At 44.9% G+C, this 18589-nt stretch overlaps 1 protein-coding gene across 3 annotated transcripts in view; it reads left to right on the forward strand.

Annotated features, from left to right (window-relative positions):
* Positions 1 to 780: 780 nt before the first annotated feature.
* SNX8 (sorting nexin 8) overlaps positions 781 to 18589 on the forward strand; it is a 38757-nt gene continuing 20948 nt past the window's right edge. For 2 of the 3 annotated variants that reach the window (XM_012639124.1, XM_012639125.1), the window contains exon 1: positions 781 to 910. In XM_012639124.1, coding sequence (XP_012494578.1) covers positions 817 to 910 — 94 coding nt within the window. In that variant the 5' untranslated portion in view covers positions 781 to 816. Of the gene's footprint in view, positions 911 to 18364; positions 18419 to 18589 lie in introns of those variants that run through there. The other variant, XM_012639126.1, reaches the window with a different exon arrangement.

The following is an 18589-nucleotide window of genomic DNA, read 5'->3' on the forward strand; positions in this document are numbered from 1 at the left end:
TCTACCCTTACAGTTTTAGCCCTGGGAGGACACAGCGTTTGCAGCTGTTTGATGTCTGAGAGCCTTAGCGCCCGCTGGCCTCCTTCCCCCAGCACCCGCTCAGACACTGCCCCATCCAGGGATCCCTTCACGCCGGTGTCCCCACCACCCTGCTCCTATTCGGACAGGCAGGGCACCTGCTGCCTCTGGCCACCTGCCCATCCTCCAGGTCGGAAAGGTTCCCAAAGCATCCCTGTACCCTCCGCAGCCAGTCAGCACCGGGCGTGCCTGACCTCCAGGCGGCAGCCGGCGGACCGAGTGCGTCAGTGAGCGAGTGGGTGGGGGGTGAATGAACGCAGACACAGCAAGCGAGCGGGTGGGCGGGCAGATGAATGGGGAAGTGCGTGAGTAAGCGAGCCCCGGGGTGAGGGTGAATGAATGCCGGGGGGAGGCCGAGCGAGTGGAGGCGGGAGTGAGCGAGAGGGCGGCGGGTGCCGCGGAGGCAAAGTACCCCTGGGCTAAGATGTGGGGAGGGCGCGCAGCCTGGCCGCTCCGTGTCCACGTGGCCGGGGCGGGCCCGGGGGCGGAGCCCTGCCGGGTGTGAGCGTGGCTCGGCCCGGCGAGGGGTGCGGCGAGCCCAGCGGGGCGGGCAGAGGGCGTGGCTAGGCCGGGTGTGGGCGTGGCTAGGCCGGGAGAGAAGCGCAGCGAGCCCGACAGGGGCGGCCTGTGGGCGGGGCGCGCCCGGGCAAGGGGCGTGGCTAAGCCGGGCGTGGGCGTGGTGAGGCGGGGAGCTGGCGGGCGGGCGCGGGAGGAAGTCACGTGGGCCTGCGGGCTCACATGACTGGCCGCACGATGGACCAGCAGCAGGCGGCGGCAGTCGCGGCGGCAGCTGAGGCGGCGGCTGACGGGGAGGCGGATCCCGCGGCGGCAGGTAGGGCGCGGGGCGGCAGCAGGTAGGGCGCGGGGCGGCGGCGGGTCCCCACTGCCCTCGGCGCGGACCGGTGCCCTTCGGCGCAGTACCGGCCCCTTGGCTCGCCTCCTGCCCCGCGCCGGCAGGGCCCGCGTGCGCCTGCTCCGGGTCCCTCTGCCCCTTCCCGCGCCGGGAAGCCCGGGCCGCGCGGGGCCGAGCCGGAGCCACCTGTACGGGGTGACGGCCGGCCTCGTCTTCCCGGGACTTTCGGGGACTTCCCCGGGACGGTTCCTCCCTCGCCGGCCCCAAATCCCCCGGCGCCCGGCACTTCAGAGGCGGCCTGTGGCCCCCGCCGGGCCACGCTGAGCCACAGCCCTGGGGGACCATTTCCCCCGGACTTCGGGCGACTTTCCCAGCTACCTCCCCCTTTCCAGCGTTTGGCCCCTTTTCAGCTGTGTGGTTTTGGGCTGGTAATTTTACCTCTCAGGACCTCTGTTTTCTCGTCTGTGCATAGCTTGTATTCTCTTTAAGGGATTTTGGGCTAATGCGTAGGGATAAACATGAAAAGGGATGCACAAGGACGCCCCTTATTTTCAATGTTCCTTCGTATGGACCTCCTAACCGTAGGAGAGTACATGTAGGTGGATGTTGGTGTGAAGTTGCGGTTTCTTTTTGGTGGAGGGGCACAAGCTTGGGGGACTCGCTCTGGGGAAGTCTGGCAAGGTGTCCCCAAAGAGGCGATTGATTGAACTGCTTTCCGGAGGGTTGGTAGACAGGTTCTTAGGGAGAAAAGGCAGAGGGAGTGACAGTGAAACTCTAGGGTAGGGAAGGCATTATTGCATTGGGCTTAATTGACGTGAAGGCCCCGTGTCTAGGCAGGACGTCCCTCCAGAATTGGTCTTTACTTATTTTTTCCTTTCACTTGTGCCTATGTAGGGAGAAGCATGTGATGGCTCTTGCTGGTTAGAACATTGTGTTCATAAGGTCACCTGTTGGAGCCCAGCGTGTGGGCCCTTGGCGGGACCCTTTCCATGGGATCACTTGGATTGGGAAGTTGTGCTTGGATCAGAATGCCTGTACCTCAGCTTGTAAAGCAATTCAGAGTCTTGGGAGGTGGTTCAGGGATGTCTTCTTTGCAGGTAGAGGGACTGCCATAAATGTTTGATACAGGACTTACCTAATGGCTGCCATTGTGGTGTGATTTATGGCTGCCTTTCTGGGAGACTGCCTTCCCTTTGACATCCATTAGGTAGTTGGCCTTCCTTGGGGGCAGAGGTGATTTTATCAGGAATGCTAATGATATCCACAGACTCTAGTACTCAGACTGTGTAGCACTTAACAATTTACAGAGCACTTTCCTTTCCTATAGCCAGGTGAGTCTAAAAGTGGAGTTCACAAAGTCGGGATATAGCTTGTCATTTCATTCCACTTGAAAGCTGACGACCATCCTGGCAGGGAGATGAAGTGGTATAGCAAACATTTTTACAGTGGGAAAACTAAAACCCAGAGGTAAGTAGTCTGCCCAAAGTGGACAGTGTTAAGGGAGTGTGTCTTGGGGGCCCTGGTTGGGTGAGCTGGAGTCAGAAAAACTAAGCCTTTGAGAGTGAATTTTGTCCACAGATTATGTGTGTGTCTTAACTTTCAAAAAGGTTGATTTTGACTTCTTGAAGAAATAATTGTGGCTTATGGGTATATAGTGAATTTCCTCTTCTCTGGGGTTCTGTCCACACAGCCAGAGCCCACCAGTAATATTCCTGTTTGGATGTCTCTGTCTTTGCAGTGCCTTTGGGATTGCCAGAAAAAGTTGGACTCATCAGAGTTTTCATCATTAAGTGTCTCATTATATTCTAATTCTTGGAAGGTTAAGCTGTGAATGCTTTATTTTATTTATTTATTTTTTTTTTTGAGACAGAGTCTCACTCTTTTGCCTGGGCTAGAGGTGAGTGCCATGGCGTCAGCCTAGCTCACAGCAACCTCACACTCCTGGGCTCAAGCAATCCTTCTGCCTCAGCCTCCCGAGTAGCTGGGACTACAGGCATGCACCACCATGCCCGGCTAATTTTTTCTATATATTTTTAGTTGGCCGATTAATTTATTTTCTATTTTTAATAGAGACGGGGTCTCACTCTTGCTCAGGCTGGTTTCGAACTCCTGAGCTCAAACAATCCGCCCGCCTCGGCCTCCCAAAGTGGTAGGATTACAGGCGTGAGCCACCGCGCCCGGCCTGTGAATGCTTTTATAGGGTAACTCTTCTTAAAAACTTAACTGTCAGTTAATTATGCAATATGTGGACGAACACATTTTCTTTAAAAAAAAAATAGAGAACATTATAGAATAAGTTAAAATTCCACCTCAATTGTAGTAAAATCTTCCCTTAACCAGAGGGATGACTGTTATTTTCTGTTTGGGTTGAATCCTTTCAGTTCTATTTTTATATTTTATACAGGTGTACTCAGAAAATATGTATCTCCTTCTGCGTATCTGCCCATGTTTCCCTAGGGTTGTGAATTAGTTTTCTGTTGCTGCTGTAACAAATTAAACAGTACAAATTCATCATCTCACAGTTCTAGAGGTCAGTAGTCCAAGATAAGTTTTACTGGGCTAAAGTCAAGGTGTCCACAGGGCTGTGCTACCTCGAGCTCTAAGGGAGACTCTGTTTCCTATCCTTTCCTGCATCTAGACATTCCTACATTTCTCTGTCCATGGTCCCCTTTGTCCAGCAGTGTTGGGCCACATTTTTCTCATGCTGCTTTCTCTCTGGTTCTCCCTCTTTTCTACTTCTTCCACTTTTAAGGACCATTGTGATTACACGGAGCCTACTCTGATAATCCAGAATAATCTCCTTATTTTCAGGTCATCTGATTAGCAACCTAAATTTCATCTGCAACTTTAATTCCCCTTTGCCACATAACAGTGTATTCACAGGTTCCAGCGATTAGGATGTGGATATCTTTGGGGGGATTATTCTGCTTACCACAGATAGATACCCTGGGAGTGGAATTGCTGGGTCATAGGGTTTGCACATTTTTTGTTTTAACAGATACTGACAAATTATCCTCTATGGTGGCTCTTACCGGTTTATACCTATAACAGCAATGTATTAAAAGGATCCTTTTCCCATAACCTCATCAACATTAAATACCGTTTTTTAAATTTAATTAATTAAATTTATTCATTTTATTTCTGGGAAGAAAGAGTCTCTGGCATGGGCTGAAGGTGCTCTCTCTTCCAAATACTATTTTTAAAACTCCCTTCAGACTTAGAAAAATTAAGAGAGTGTTTTCATTTTTGTTTATTTGGCATTTCCTTCATTATTGGTGAGGTTTAGTTTCTTGTAATTTTTCCTCCTTGTATAGTCTCTCTGACTTGACTGTTCATGTCTTTTGCTCATTTTCTTACGGGAGTGTCTTTTTTCTTATTGATTTGTAGCAGTTCTTTTTGTATTTTGGATACTAACCCTTTGTGGATTTTTTTTTTTTTTTTTTGGAGACAGGGTCTCCCTCTGTTGCTCAGGCTGGAGTGCAGTGGTGTCATCATAGCTCACTGCAAGCTCAAACTCCTGGGCTCGAGCAATCTTCCTGCCTCGGCCTCCTGAGTAGTTGGGACTATAGGCACGCATCACCATACCTGGCTAATTTTTAAAAATTTTTCGTAGAGATCAGGTCTTCCTATGTTGCCCAGGCTGGTCTTGAACTCCTGGCCTCAAGCAATCCTCCCACCTTGGCCTTCCAAAGTGCTGTGATTACAGGTATGAGCCACTGAGCCTGGCCCCTTTGTGGATTTTATATTGAAAGTATAACTATAAAAATGTCTGATTGACCAGAACATTCTGTTCCCTGACTGTGCCAGATAAGAGTTTATTTCAGAGCCTGTTCTGAGGTTGTAAAGCTCAATGATTGTGACGTACAATAAGAATGACAAAAGTGAGTGTGCTGTATGTGCTTGATCTTCTAAGCTGATTTTTCAGGATTGAATAATACACTGATAAAAATGTATACAAGTTACCGCTGTGTATCGTAGCTCTGCTTTATGTAATCCTATGGACTGAATTAGGCTTTAGAACAAGGGAGAATCATGCTTCACTTGTGTTAGTGTGGCTTATTTGATGGCATTTCATACGTTTCATTCACTTGGAAGCTTCAAGCAGGTTGTCTGTGCACAGCCTGGGGATGGTGCCTGGTGTTGTCCGGTCAGGGCCCAGGGCGGTGCTGACCACCTGGGCCCATGCTGCTCTGGCCTGGGCGCTTTACACTGACCCTGGGCTCTCCCCACGCCTCAGCTGCAGGCCCTCTCCTGCTACCTCTTTTCTTCTCTGGTGTATACATTTGTCAAAATCCATTGAGCTGTCACTGAAGATTATGCATTTTATGGTGATTAAATTATACCTCAAAGTGTTGTTCGCATTAAGGAAATAACCTTTTGGTCCACTCCTTTCCCCTCTGTGACATGCACTTTGTAAACTCCTGAGGGCAGAAACCTCCTTTTCTTTACATCTAGTATCTAGAATAACATCTTCTAGGTGGAAGAGTCTCAAATATTTGAATAGAATTACATATTTGTCATTTTTTGAAAGATAATATCACATTTTAGTGTGATAACAATGCCAATAATTTTTGTTTTTTTTTGTGACTAGTTTTTGTTCTTGGTCATTAAACCTTCTCCCTCACTGGCGTACACATACACAATTTGCAAGGTAAAATGTGTCAATTTGAAGAAAGAGGAACTAACTGAATCACTATTATGTAGAACAGATTTTGCCAGAATTTGTGGTTAGCAAGAAAGTGATGTGTTCCGGGTGGGGGAATTCTGTTTTGGTAATTTTTTTTCCTGAGAAAAATACCACACAAAAAAGGATGTTTAGCCCATCCTGTTTGCTGAGGTGATGGGCAGAGATTGGGGGCGATTGCGTTGCTGGAGAGACGTGTGCGGCCTCACAGGACCTGCTGCCTCTGTTCAGAGGAGCCACCCAGGGCGATCAAAACTGTGGTGGTTGCAGGTGGGAGGCCCAGACACTGAGATGTGTGGAGAATGTGGTAACTGGTCATGTTGCAGAGTGAAGGAACGATGTAGCCCTCTGAAGAGCCGGAGTGCTGTCACGCTTTGCACTTTTTTGTTATAGAATCACTAAAAAATTATAACCAGACTTAAGGGGTAGAAGTTCTTTGTGAAAAGTGGTTTTGGGGAAATACTGGTATTAAAATATCATGTAGGATCCCTTTTGGGTAGACCCAGCAGGGGCTGAAATGTGTATTCTGTGGACTTGAGTTCTGGAGATTCTGGTCCATTCTTCATGCTGTTTTCTGTTGTAGAATGAATTTTGCCGTTTCTGTTGTGCATAGGAGGTGTTTGGTGGGGGTCTTTTAGCTCATTTAAGGATTTTGGGGTTTGTGCGCTAAGCAGATTTAAAGTGAAGTTACATGAAGTTTGATTAACTCCAGGAAGCTCCATATAGACTGGAGAGAGTTGGAGTTAGGTAATATTTCTGAAAAAGTACAATTACGTTACTTTCCAAGAATCTCCCAAAACCTGATTTGTGCTGGTGTCTACTAGGAGCCTTGTGAATGAGTTGTAATCAGACCTAGTAAAATTTTATTGTTGTATGTGAATTGGTGCTTTGAGAAAATTTTGTTATGCAAGTAATATAACCACAGGTACGCACATCTTAAAAATAGATGAATCACCCATAATTCTACCACTTTAACACAGCTACTGCATTTTAGTGTATTTCCTTTTTTCCTGTGTGTATGCTTTTTATGTAGTCATCATCACAGTGTATATACATTTTTATAGTCAGTTCTTTTCGGTATAGACATTTTTCTATACTGCCTAATAGTTTTAATGATTTTCTACTTTGAATGTTTGCATAGTAATACATCAAGGAATATAGTATTTTTGCTTCCACAGTGCTAGGGTTATTAATATAAAATTTGAGTTAAAGATACTCTTGCCACATTTTCCAGAAAATGATTCTTTAAATGGAATCAGTATTAAAAATTGTCATAATTATGGAACTTGGTCCAAAAGACAAAGTCTCTGTCACCTGCCCCTCCACACCCCAGGTCACTCACCAAACTAGTTCTGCGCCCTGGAGGCCATCACTGTTATCAGTCGTGTGTTATCAGTTGTGTGTGTGCATCCAGAGTTTTAGTAAAACAAAATTTTTAGGCTTTCAGGGCTTGAGAGATGTCCTTAGATGACCTGACAGATGTTCTGTTCAGTAACCTTCTTACGCAAATCTGAGCTTCACCCCACAATGAGGCCAGCCAGAGAAAATATATACTGTGCGACTCCAATTTATAGACAGTTCAAAGACATGCAGACATAGACTCTATTGCATAGGGACATGCACATGGGTGATAAAACTGAATGGAAAGCAAAGAAAGTGCCGGGAGAGTTAGGCCAGTGGTCCTTCCGGTAGGAGGAAGGGGCTCTGAACTGTAAGAGATGCAGAACATGGGGACTTCTGGGGTGCTGGCTGTCTTTAATTCTTGACCTGAATGGTGGTTACACGTGTGTTCAGCATGTAACTTTGTTTACATGTCCATAGCAGTTTTATACCCTTTTGTGTATGTTTCACAATACAAAATGTTGGGGAAAATCTGAGGTAGAAGGCACAGGTGGGCCCAAGGGATCCTGTCTTAAGATGGTCGTGCAGGAACATTCGCACCCCTGTAGCATTCACTCTCTAATTTGCATTGGATTTTCTTGGAGGGAGGTGTGTTCACAGTAGAGTATGTTTTACTGTACCAGTGGAGACTCCTGACGGAGAATCCTGCAGTAGGTCAGCAGAATGTCTTCTCTGGCTTCAGTTGTTTCTGAGGCGTCTGAATTTTGTTGGTTTTGGCCTAGCATTTTGTTGAGTCCAGCTGTTTTGGGGGCCTCTGGGAAGCACAGCTAGAAGGAGGACCCGGACCCTCGGGGCCTCTGGCATCTGTGGGAAGCAGGAGGGATGTCTGGGAATCTCACTTGCTGTTAGAAGCGTCTGTTTGGCAAAGGTAATCTGCTGTCAGGGAGAGTCAGATGATATTCATGACTTAGCACTGTCAATTATCTTTAGAACTGAAATTTTACCTCCCGACTCCTGAGAAAGTCCAGTCCAGGCGGGGAATAGATTTGTCTTTAAAGATTTGGCCACTTACTGCTGGTGTTTTGCACCAAAGGGAGATTGAAAATTGCATTTTCAGCCCTTTGGAGTCAGGAATGTCTGTGTGTGCGTGTGCAGTTCTTTATCGCAGGGTGGCACGTGCACGGCCTGTCTTCCTCCGTAGGCTAGATAGGAAAGGAGGCTCTCTCTGGAGTTGCTGCAAAAGTGTAAAGTTTAATTGTGTCGTATGTATGTAAGTGGGTGTGCTTTCCCCTAAGGTGGACTACTTAGTAGAAAGTACTCCCGTCTGCTCCCCTCCCTGGTGGGATGGGTTTATGGGTAGGTGCCTTTGTGCAGAGCAGTGGCAGGAGAGTGAGTCATGCTGGGTCCCAGCTCTGTCAGAGCACAGCCCATGTGCCCTCCCTGCCCCTTCAGGGCCTTATGTGTAAACAGCAATCCTGGGAAGTAAGCGGTGTTACCGCTACTTTACTGATGAGGAACCTGAGGCACAGAGGTTTGGTAACTTGTTCACGTCCACACAGCTGGTAAGTGGTGGCACCAGGACTCAAATGTGGACCACCGGCCGCAGCTGGGAAACGGCAGGTGTGCTGCTTGTATGACTCCTCTTTAGGATTTGCTTATGGCCTCTTTAACCATTCCTAGACTGGACTGTCCCTCTTCATTTGGTTTTTGTTATAGTGAGATAGTTGCATATGACTGTAATGATAAACGCCACTGAAGACTTTTGTGATACGCCCTCTTTCTCTTTCCAGAACAGGAATGCACTTTAAAATTATGAACTAGTATGTAAGGAAAGAGCATGGAAATTCAAAATGTGGGTTGTAGGGGCTGAAGTAGTTCTGTGGGATAAGGGTTACTTGTCCAGTTCGAGTTTGGGTTTAAGCTCTGCAACACGTCTACTGAAAATACTCGGTTCAATCTGGGCGGCGGGGCATGGAACAGAGTCTGTTTCCAGGTGAGTTGAATGTAGTATCTCCTGAGGTCCCAGCTCTCAGAAAACAAATCACTTCATGAGTTCTGTGAAGTACAGGCTGAGTTCCCTCAGCTAATTAGGATATTCAGAGTGTCTTAGTTCCCCAATCTTGGAGTTTTGGGGCATATAGACAACAGAGGAGAATCTAGCCAGCCTTCTTTGCGTGGAAAACTGGGTCTGCAAATTTAGTGCACATTTAGCTGTGGGGGAAAATCTGACGAAATATTTGTCTTCCTGTGACATTCTTCGCAGTTCCTAATTTGTTCTTGCTGACTTCGGAGCCTTACGTTTTCTGGTTGATTAATTGCATTCCTGGTTGTCTGCCCTTCAGGCAGCGGGAAGGCTGGGAACCGGCCTTGTTCCTTTTGATGCCTACAGCAGATCAATACGTGTTTGTTTAAATGGGGGTAATTGTACCATGTGGCTTACAATGTCGGGTGACAGTTTAGAGTCTTTGAGGGACCTGATTCGGTTGTGGCTGCAGGTCCTCATTGAGCCTTTGCTGGGATTAAGACAGACTTGGTCCTGTCAGATATTCTGGAATATTTTCTCTTTCATGTTGGCAGAGTCACTTTCAGACTGAGCCAACCAGAGCCAGGAGGAGGGTTCAGGAAAAAAAAAAGCCAAAAAGGGATCGAATTTAGTTAAATAGAGACAAGGATTCTTTTTGGAAGTTGCAGCTCCTACTTGGTAAGTTATTCTAAGATTTCCCAAATTTGTTAAAGTAGTATTCCTTTTAAACTCTGGAGAAAGTTGTTGTGCCTCCCCACATATAAACATTACAAAAATGAGACCCAAGAGGTGTTTTGAGGAGTAAACTGAAGTTGAATGGGCCCTTTTAGAAGTGGCTTTGGTGGGATTTGTGGAGAAGCGGGGGTCCGATAGCCCTGTGTGGGCGCCACTGATTTGAATCTGGGAAAATCGCCTGTGAGGTGACTGTTTTCAGCACTGTACTTCAGTTTGGTGCCATTTTAAGCAAATCAGTGATTTTTTTTATCCCCCTTGTGGTCTGGTCTCTTGCATCTCCCATGTTATTCTTGTGTGTGTGTGGGGGGAGTGTGGGTGCGCATGCAAGGGGTTCATGTGCAGTTCCCTGGGTCTCAGGATGGTTCATGGTCTGTTTGTGATTATTCACGGAATCTTGGGAGTGTTTGGTTCTCGATGAGAACAAGATGCCATCCTCACATCGAGGAATGCAGCACTTCGGGGCACACTCACCCTGGTCAGCGGCTCACTGGGTGTGTGGTTTGCTCTGGGAATTTGGCATCTGCCATACAGGCCCAGTGAAAGAGAAAAGCTCAGGCCTTGGGCCCTGTGCTAGGTGCTAATCACATTTTCCTTTTCTTTTTTCTGTTTTTTTGAGACAGAGTCTTGCTCTGTCACCAGGGCTAGAGTGCTGTGGCGTCAGCCTAGCTCACGCAACCTCAAACTCCGGGGCTCAAGAGATCCTCCTGCCTTAGCCTCCCAGAGTGCTAGGATTACAGGCATGCGCTAACACACCCGGTCCGTGTCACGTTTTCTCTTTGAATTCTTGCAACTAGGAGAGTAAGGTAGATGGTCTTCTCATTTCAGAGAAGGGAGAGCCGAGTGCAGAGGAGTGAACTACTAGTGGACAGTCACAGACCCATCTAGAATTCTCATGGGGACCATGGGCCTCTGGCCCCAGCTCCTGCTGTCAGTGTTTGTGTGTGCTGAGTGAGGCTGTGAGGGAGGGAGGGAGCCCGGCTCTGTCACGGGTGCATGGCGGGTCAGTCTGCCAGCTGGGCCTCCAGTTTTTGCATCTTCGAAATGGGATCACAGCATCTACTTAGGGTGTATTTAGGATTAAAGAGATGTTATAAGAAGCATTCAGTAGACTTCAGACACAGATGCTTCGCTGGTAATGGCTCTTGCTTTAATGGGGAGTGACATTGCACCTGGCTGTCCCTGCCTGAGGGAGATGACTGAGTCCAGGGAAAGGAGGGGGAGAAGCATCGTATTCAGGGGACTTGGTTTGTTTTGGAGCATGCAGGGGCTGCTTTCAGGCCTCCTGGCTTGCAGCTTCGTGACCACATGGACCCCAGGGAGGTCCCCGGGGTGTTGAACGTGGCCACTTGATGTTTCTGTGTCAACATCAACAGCTGGATTTTTTTACCTGCACCTGAAGCCAGCAGAGGACTTCATAGGTGGATGATGTTTTCCTTTCTTAGTAGATAGCTTTATTCAAAATTTAGTCATTTGTGTTCCAGGCACAGTGCTGGGGTAGAAAAAAAAAATTAGTTTGTGTTCACAGGAACTAGAGAGAAGAAGAGAGGTAATCCAGCAAACACTTTTTTTTTTTTTTTGAGACAGAGTCTCACTCTTTTTGCGCGGGCTAAAGTGCCGTGGCTTCAGCCTAGCTCACAGCAACCTCAAACTCCTGGGCTCAAGCGATCCTCCTGCCTCAGCCTCCCGAGTAGCTGGGATTACAGGCATGTGCCACCGTGCCTGGCTAATTTTTTCTATATATTTTTAGTTGTCCAGCCAATTTCTTTCTATTTTTAGTAGAGACGGGGTCTCGCTCTTGCTCAGGCTGGTCTCGAACTCCTGAGCTCAGACAATCCTCCTGCCTTGGCCTCCTAGAGTGCTAGGATTACAGGCGTGAGCCACTACGCCCAGCCCATCAAACAATTTTTAACAGCTATTATGAATAATGCTGCTCTGAACATTCATATGTGGATATATGTTTTATGTAAACAGATATTTTCATTTCTCATGGGTGTGTAATTAAGAGTGGAATTGCTGGATTCAATATTATAACCTGTGTGTAACCTTTCGGGTAACTGCTAGACTGTTTTCCAAAGCAGCTGAACCATTTTACATTCCCGCCAGCAGTGCATGAGGGTCCTAATCTCCCCTTCCTCACTAGCACTTGTTGCTTGTCTCTTGGATTATAACCATCTTGGTGGGTGCGAAGTGGTATCTCATTGTGGTTAGATATCTTTTCATGTACCTGTTGGCCATTTGTACATCTTTGGAGAAATGTATATTCAAATTCTTGGCAAGTCTTCAGCATTAGGTAATTTGTCTTTTTTTTAAAAAAATTGAGTTGTAGGAATTCCTTATATATTCTAGGTACAAATCCCTTATCAGTACATGATTTTAAATATTTGTTCTGTTGTGTAGGTTGTCTTTTCACTTTCTTGATGGTATCTTTTGCAGCACAACAGTTTTTAATTTTGATGAAGTCCAGTTTATCTATTTTGTTCTTTTGTTGCTTGTGCTTTTGGTGTTAGAGCTAAAAAGTCTTTGCCTAACAAAAGTCATGAAGATTTACTCCTGTATTTTCTGCTGAGAGTTTTGTAGTCGTAGCTCCTACGTTTAGGCTTGTGAACCATTTTGAATTAGTTATTGCGTGTGGTGTGCGAAAGGATCGGGCTTCATTATTTTGAACATGGATACGCAGTTGTCCATGATAAAACACATTTTGGGTGTGCATACTATGTGCTGCACCCATGCCAGGCAGTAGTGGGAGATCAAAGCTCCCTAAAGGAGTACATGTTTTAGTTTGGGAGAAACTCACGAAGAAGACAGGTTGAGGAAGGCTCATAAAGGAGACTCAAGCCAGCCCTGAGTGTGAGGGAGGGATCGGCAGGCTCCAAGTTGGCTCAGGAGACGCTTCCCTGTTGAAGTGGTCTTTGAACTGAGCTTGGAGGCTGGAGAGGGCTCAGTTCAGAATTCTCAGCTAATAAGTACCAGAGGGCTCAGAGGGACCTTATGAGACTGTTTATTTGTACTTTGCTTCAAGGTAAAATCACTCAAGCCATTGCAGGAAGACGAACAGTGTTCTCTCACAGCGTTGGTCAGTTGTCCATATGGTGGACTGCAGCGTTACATCATCAGCATGTTTCTATTCTTTTGGGGAAAAGCAGATATAGCTGAGAATTGGCAGAGAGGCCGTGGTGGAGGAGGGAAGATTCTGCCAGCGTCAGGAGGTTACGCTTGGGACTCCCTGCCGTGGGGCCTGCTGACAGTATCCTCTGCATCAGCAGCTGTCACTTCTTCCTGTGGCTCACTGAGGCACAGTTCCTGGCCGGGAGACCTAACATGAGATGTGTCAGATGGTGTGGCAGTCATGCCAGTCCTTGATGAAGTTCTGTGGCTTTCTTGCTCATGTGAAGTGGGTTCTTTTCATTCCTTCAGCAGCTGTTTTATGAGCATCTGCTATGTGCTTGGCACGTTCTGGGGTGCTAGAACGTGGGATACTGGGATACTGACTGAATAGAACAAAGACCTGCTCCCATGGGGTCTTGTTCTGTAGTGGGAGATGGACCATGCTCAGTAGACGTAAATAAGTAAATGACATATGTTACGGCGCTGTGGAAAAAACCGAGAGCCTGGGGAGGACCTAGGATGGGCAGGAGCTGACGATGCAAGTGGTGGTTGTCACTGAGAAAACTATTACCTAGAAGGTGATGTCTGAGCTCAGGTTCAAAGGAGACACAGCAGCTGGTCTGGTGGATATCTGGGGACAGTGGGTCCCTGGCAGAAGGGACAGAGAGTACCAAGGCCTTATGGCAGAGGTGCCCATTGTGTCTAGGAGATAGTGAGGAGGCCAGTGTGGCTGAAGAGGAGTGGGAGGGGAGCAGCGGGAGGAATGTTGCTGGCCAGAGAGAGAGAGAAGAATATCCTCGGAGGTGCATTGGATTTGAGGAAATTCCACATTTCTCCCTAGTGATTGCTGTTTGAGCCTAAGTGAGGAAGCTAAAATGTTAGCTTTTGCTTTTTCTGATGCTGTTAGGATACGTTCACTAGGTCATCAATGTAGTACTGCAGTGACTCTTTGAAGAGGGTTTCTGAAGAAAGTCTTGTTTGATACTTTTATGTTGGTGGCATAGTATTGTTCATATGGGTATGTAAAACCCATCCAGCAGTATGTATTAGCAGGGAAAAAATGTAGAATTCTCTAGGAATCGATCCTAGGAATAGGGTAAAAAAAAAAAGCAGCAAAATATTGTGTGTATGAGATTGTTCTTCTTGCTCATTGTAATGGCAAAAAACAGTTAATAGGAGAATGGCCAAGTGATTTTTAGTTTCATTCCTAAGGTATGCAATTACTACAGGTAATTAGTCTTAATAACTTCTTAGGAATATGGAACAGTGGTTGTAATGTCAAGGGGAAAAATCAGGATAAGATGGTGAATTAATTGATTATAACTTAGGAGGCACAGGCCTACCAGAATGAGAGAAAAAAGGGACAGAAAATACTGAGTGTTGGCTCATGTGTGAGGCAGCTGGAACTCATGCTGGTGGGAGTGTAAATTGGCTCAGTCGCTTTGGAAAACTGGAAATATTGACTAAGCTGAACATATGCAGATCCCATGATCTAGCAATTTCACTTTCAGATACGTTATGTATCCAACAGAAACGTGCACATATGTCCACCAAAAATCATGTGCTGGAATGTTCATAACAGTACTATGCGTAATAGGAAAACACTAGAAACTGCCCACATGCCCAGCAGCAGAAGGGTGAATGAATAAATGGTGGCGCGTTCACAAAGTAGAATCCGTAGCAGTGAGAGTGAATAGTCACCAGCTACATGCAGTGACGTGGATGGATCTCGCAGGCATATTGCTGAGGGGAAGAAGTCAGAAACAAAGCAACTTACTGGTTGGTTGTACTTATATATTTCTAGTATAAAAACAGGCCCCCAAACCCCCACAAGAGCCCTGAGGTGTTAGAAGTCAGTGGTTACCCTTGGGGGTACTGACTGAAAGGGAACCCGGGGGAGTACTGGGTGCTAATTATGTTCTTATCTGGGTGGGATTACACGAGTGTGCTCATTTAGAAATTTTACTGAGCTGGACAGTTTTGGTATGTACACTTTTCCATGTGTATGTTCTATTTCAATATAAAAAGTTAATAGAAAAAAGGAAATACATATGCTTATAAATAAATATAACATTTATATATGTTTTGTGGAGATGTTTGTGGAGAAGTACAAAGACCTGCCTGGAAGTGATACCTGCCCACCCTAGGATAGCAGATATTTTGGATAGGGAAGGGGGAGTGATGTGCATCTGTGACATTTTATTTACGAAATTAGAAAGAAAAGGTAAAATGTTATCTTAAGTTAAATCTTCATGGTAGATACATGGATTCTGATATTTTCTGTACTTTCATTTATGTTGAAATATCTCACAATTAAACCAAATACAAATGCATTTAAAAGATATATAGGGAAAAAGATTGGATGGGAAAAAACCCAATGTAAATAGTGATCATTTAAGTGGCTAGCAATTTAGGCATTTTGTGTTGATTTTACAGAAAATTTGACTGAAATGTGGTTCCGTAGAAATGTGGAAGCATGCTTGATATTTAATAGTCTATCATGTAGGAAAAACATTTGACAAAATTCAGCACCCTTTTATGATAAGAACTCTTAACAAAATAGACATAGATAGAACATACCTCAAAATTATAAAAGGCATATATGACACACCCACAGCCAACATCATACTGAACAGGGAAAAATTGAAAGCTTTCCCATTGGAACCAGACAAGGTCGCCTGCCCACTGTCACCACTTCTATTTGACATAATGCTGGAAGTCCTAGCCAGAGCAATCAGGCCAAAGAGGGAATTCAAGGGTATCCAAATAGGGAAAGAAGAGGTCAAACTATCGCTGTTTGCTGACGATATGATCTTGTATCTAGAAAACCCCAAACATTCTGCCAAGAGACTCCCGGAATTGATAGATAAATTCAGCAAAGTCTCAGTTTACAAAGTCAATGTACACAAATCAGTAGCTTTCATATATGCCAACAACAATCAAGCTGAGAATCAAATCAAAGACTCAATACCCTTCATGATAGCAACAAAGAAAATAAAATTCCTAGGAATATTTAACTAAGGAGGTGAAAGACCTCTACAAGGAGAACTATGAAACACTGAGGACGGAAATTGCAGAGATGTAAACAAATGGAAAAAAAAATATCATGCTCATGGATTGGCAGAATCAACATTGTTAAAATGTCTATACTACCTAAAGTGATTTATGGATTCAGTGTAATCCCCATTAAAATACCAATGTCATTTTTTGCAGGTCTAGAAAAAATAATGTAACACTTTGTATGGAACCAGAAAAGAACCCAAATAGTCAACGCAACCTTAAGCAAAAAGAACAAATTGGGAGGCATCGCTTTACCAGATTTCAAGCTATGCTACAAAGCTATAGTAACCAAAACAGCATGGTACTGGCACAAGAATAGAGACATAGACCAATGGATCAGAACGGAGAACCCAGATATAAAACCATTGTCATAGTGCCATCTGATTTTTGAGAAAGCAGACAAAAACATTTACTGGGGAAAATAAACCCTGTTCGATAAATGGTGCTGGGAAAACTGGATAGCCAGTTGAAGACTGAAACAGGATCTGCACCTGTCATCACTCACAAAAAATAATTCACGATGGATAACAGACTTAAACCTAAGACATGAAATGATAAGAATTCTAGAAGAAAATGTTGGAAAAACTCTTATAGACATCAGCCTAGGCAAAGAATTTATGAAGAAGACCCCAAAAGCAATCACAGCAACAACAAAAGTAAATAAATGGGACCAGATCAAATTAAAAGGCTTCTGCACAGCCAAGGAAACATTCATGAGAGCAAATAGACAACCTACAGAATAGGAGAAAATATTTGCATGCTACACGTCCTATAAAGGGCTGATAACCAGAATCTACAAAGAACTCAAGCAAATCAGCAAGAAAAAAATCAAACAACCCCATTAAAAAGTGGGCAAAAGACATGAACCGAAACTTTTCAAAAGAAGGTAAACTAATGGTCAACGAACATATGAAAAAATGCTCAATCTTTCTTATCATGGGGAAATGCAAATCAAAACCACAATGAGATAATCACCCAACTCCAGTGAGAATGGCTTTTATCAAAAAATCCCAAAACCCCAAATGCTGGTGTGGATGTGGAGAGATAGGAACACTCATACACTACTGGTAGGACTGCAAACTAGTACAACCTCTATGGAAAGTAGTATGGAGAGACCTCAAAGAACTAAAAGTAGACCTACCATTTGATCCAGCAATCCCACTACTGGGTATTTAGCCAAAGGAAAAAAGGACGTTTTATAAAAAGGACACCTGTACCCGAATGTTTATAGCAACACAATTCATAATTGTAAAGATGTGGAAACAGCCCAAGTGCCCATCAATACAAGAGTGGATTAATAAAATGTGGTATATGTATATCATGGAGTACTACTCAGCCATGAAAAAAATGGAACTATTAATAATACCTTTTGGATTAACCTGGATGGAACTGGAGACCAATATTCTAAGTGAAGTATCATAAGCATGGAAAAACAAACACCACATATATTCACCATTAAATTGGAGCTAATCGAACAACACTTATGTGCACATATGGAAATAAAACTCATCAGAAATCAAGCAGATGGCGGGAGGGAGGGGATGAGTAAATTCACACCTACGGGTACAGTGCACACTATCTGGGGGATGGGCACACTTACAGCTCTTACTCAAACTGTACAAAAGCAATTTATGTAACCAAAATGTACTCCCATAATACTCTGAAATAAAATAAAATTAAAAAAAAATAGTTTATATGGCATGTTACAGCCTTATGCATGTGGAAAGTATACAAAAATAAAATGAATATGGATGTATACAGATTTAGGGTTGGAGTGATTTTCTTTATTTCAAAATATCCTAATGTTAATATTACATTAAATAAGTTATCAGAGGAAAAATAAACCTTACAGACAATGAAATTGGGACTGTGACAAGTGCTGTTTGAAGTGTACTTGTCTAGATAGGAACTTATACGGCACAGTGGTTGTGGAACCGTCTTTGGCATGAGAGGGCCTTGGGTGAAGTTTGCTGCCTGCAGCTAGAAGCTCCTCTGTTTTCCCCACTCTGCTCCTGGCTCCCTGGCTACGGAGTGCTAGACTCTCACTTGTGAGGCCATGGCCATGGCCATGATAAGGATGAGGAAACTTCTGCTTCCATTTCCTGAGGGCAGTTAATTTCAGAATGACATAGTAGCTTAGAGAAGTTTTTAATTAAAGGTAGAAACAGTTTCATGAACTTGAGAAGGAATATTCATGTTGAAAATTGAGGACATCTGACTCCATTTCATTTTATTTTAGTGGAAAAGTTGTAGTCTGGAATGTCATTGTTTATTTTCCCATTGTTTATATTCCCTGGGTGAATAAATAAAAGCAAGGCAGTAGCATTGGTGAGCACCTGATTTCTGCTGTGTTTTCACGCATGGGTCTAGGCAAGAGATTGAATTCCTTTTCTCTGTTTGCCCATGACAGTGACTCTCAAACTGTGGACCCCGGACCAGCAGCAGCATCTGGGAACTGTTAGAAATGCAAATTCTCAGTCCCAACCCCAGACCTGTTTGAGAGGAGGTGCAGCCATCTGTGTTTGAACAAGCCCGCCAGGTGATTCTGATGCGCACCCAATTTGGAGGATTTAGCCCTGTGACTCTGTGCTATCTCTTACTGGTCCTCGCTATCCCTGTGCACTCTGTGAATTGGCAGCCGAGAGCAGCAGCCTCCAGTGGTGGTAGAGCACTGAACTTCAAGTCTGTTTGAAGATGCATTCAGTCCTCC

Source organism: Propithecus coquereli, unplaced genomic scaffold, assembly GCF_000956105.1.
Source record: "Propithecus coquereli isolate 6110/MARCELLA unplaced genomic scaffold, Pcoq_1.0 Scaffold137, whole genome shotgun sequence".
Classification (NCBI taxonomy): domain Eukaryota; kingdom Metazoa; phylum Chordata; class Mammalia; order Primates; family Indriidae; genus Propithecus; species Propithecus coquereli.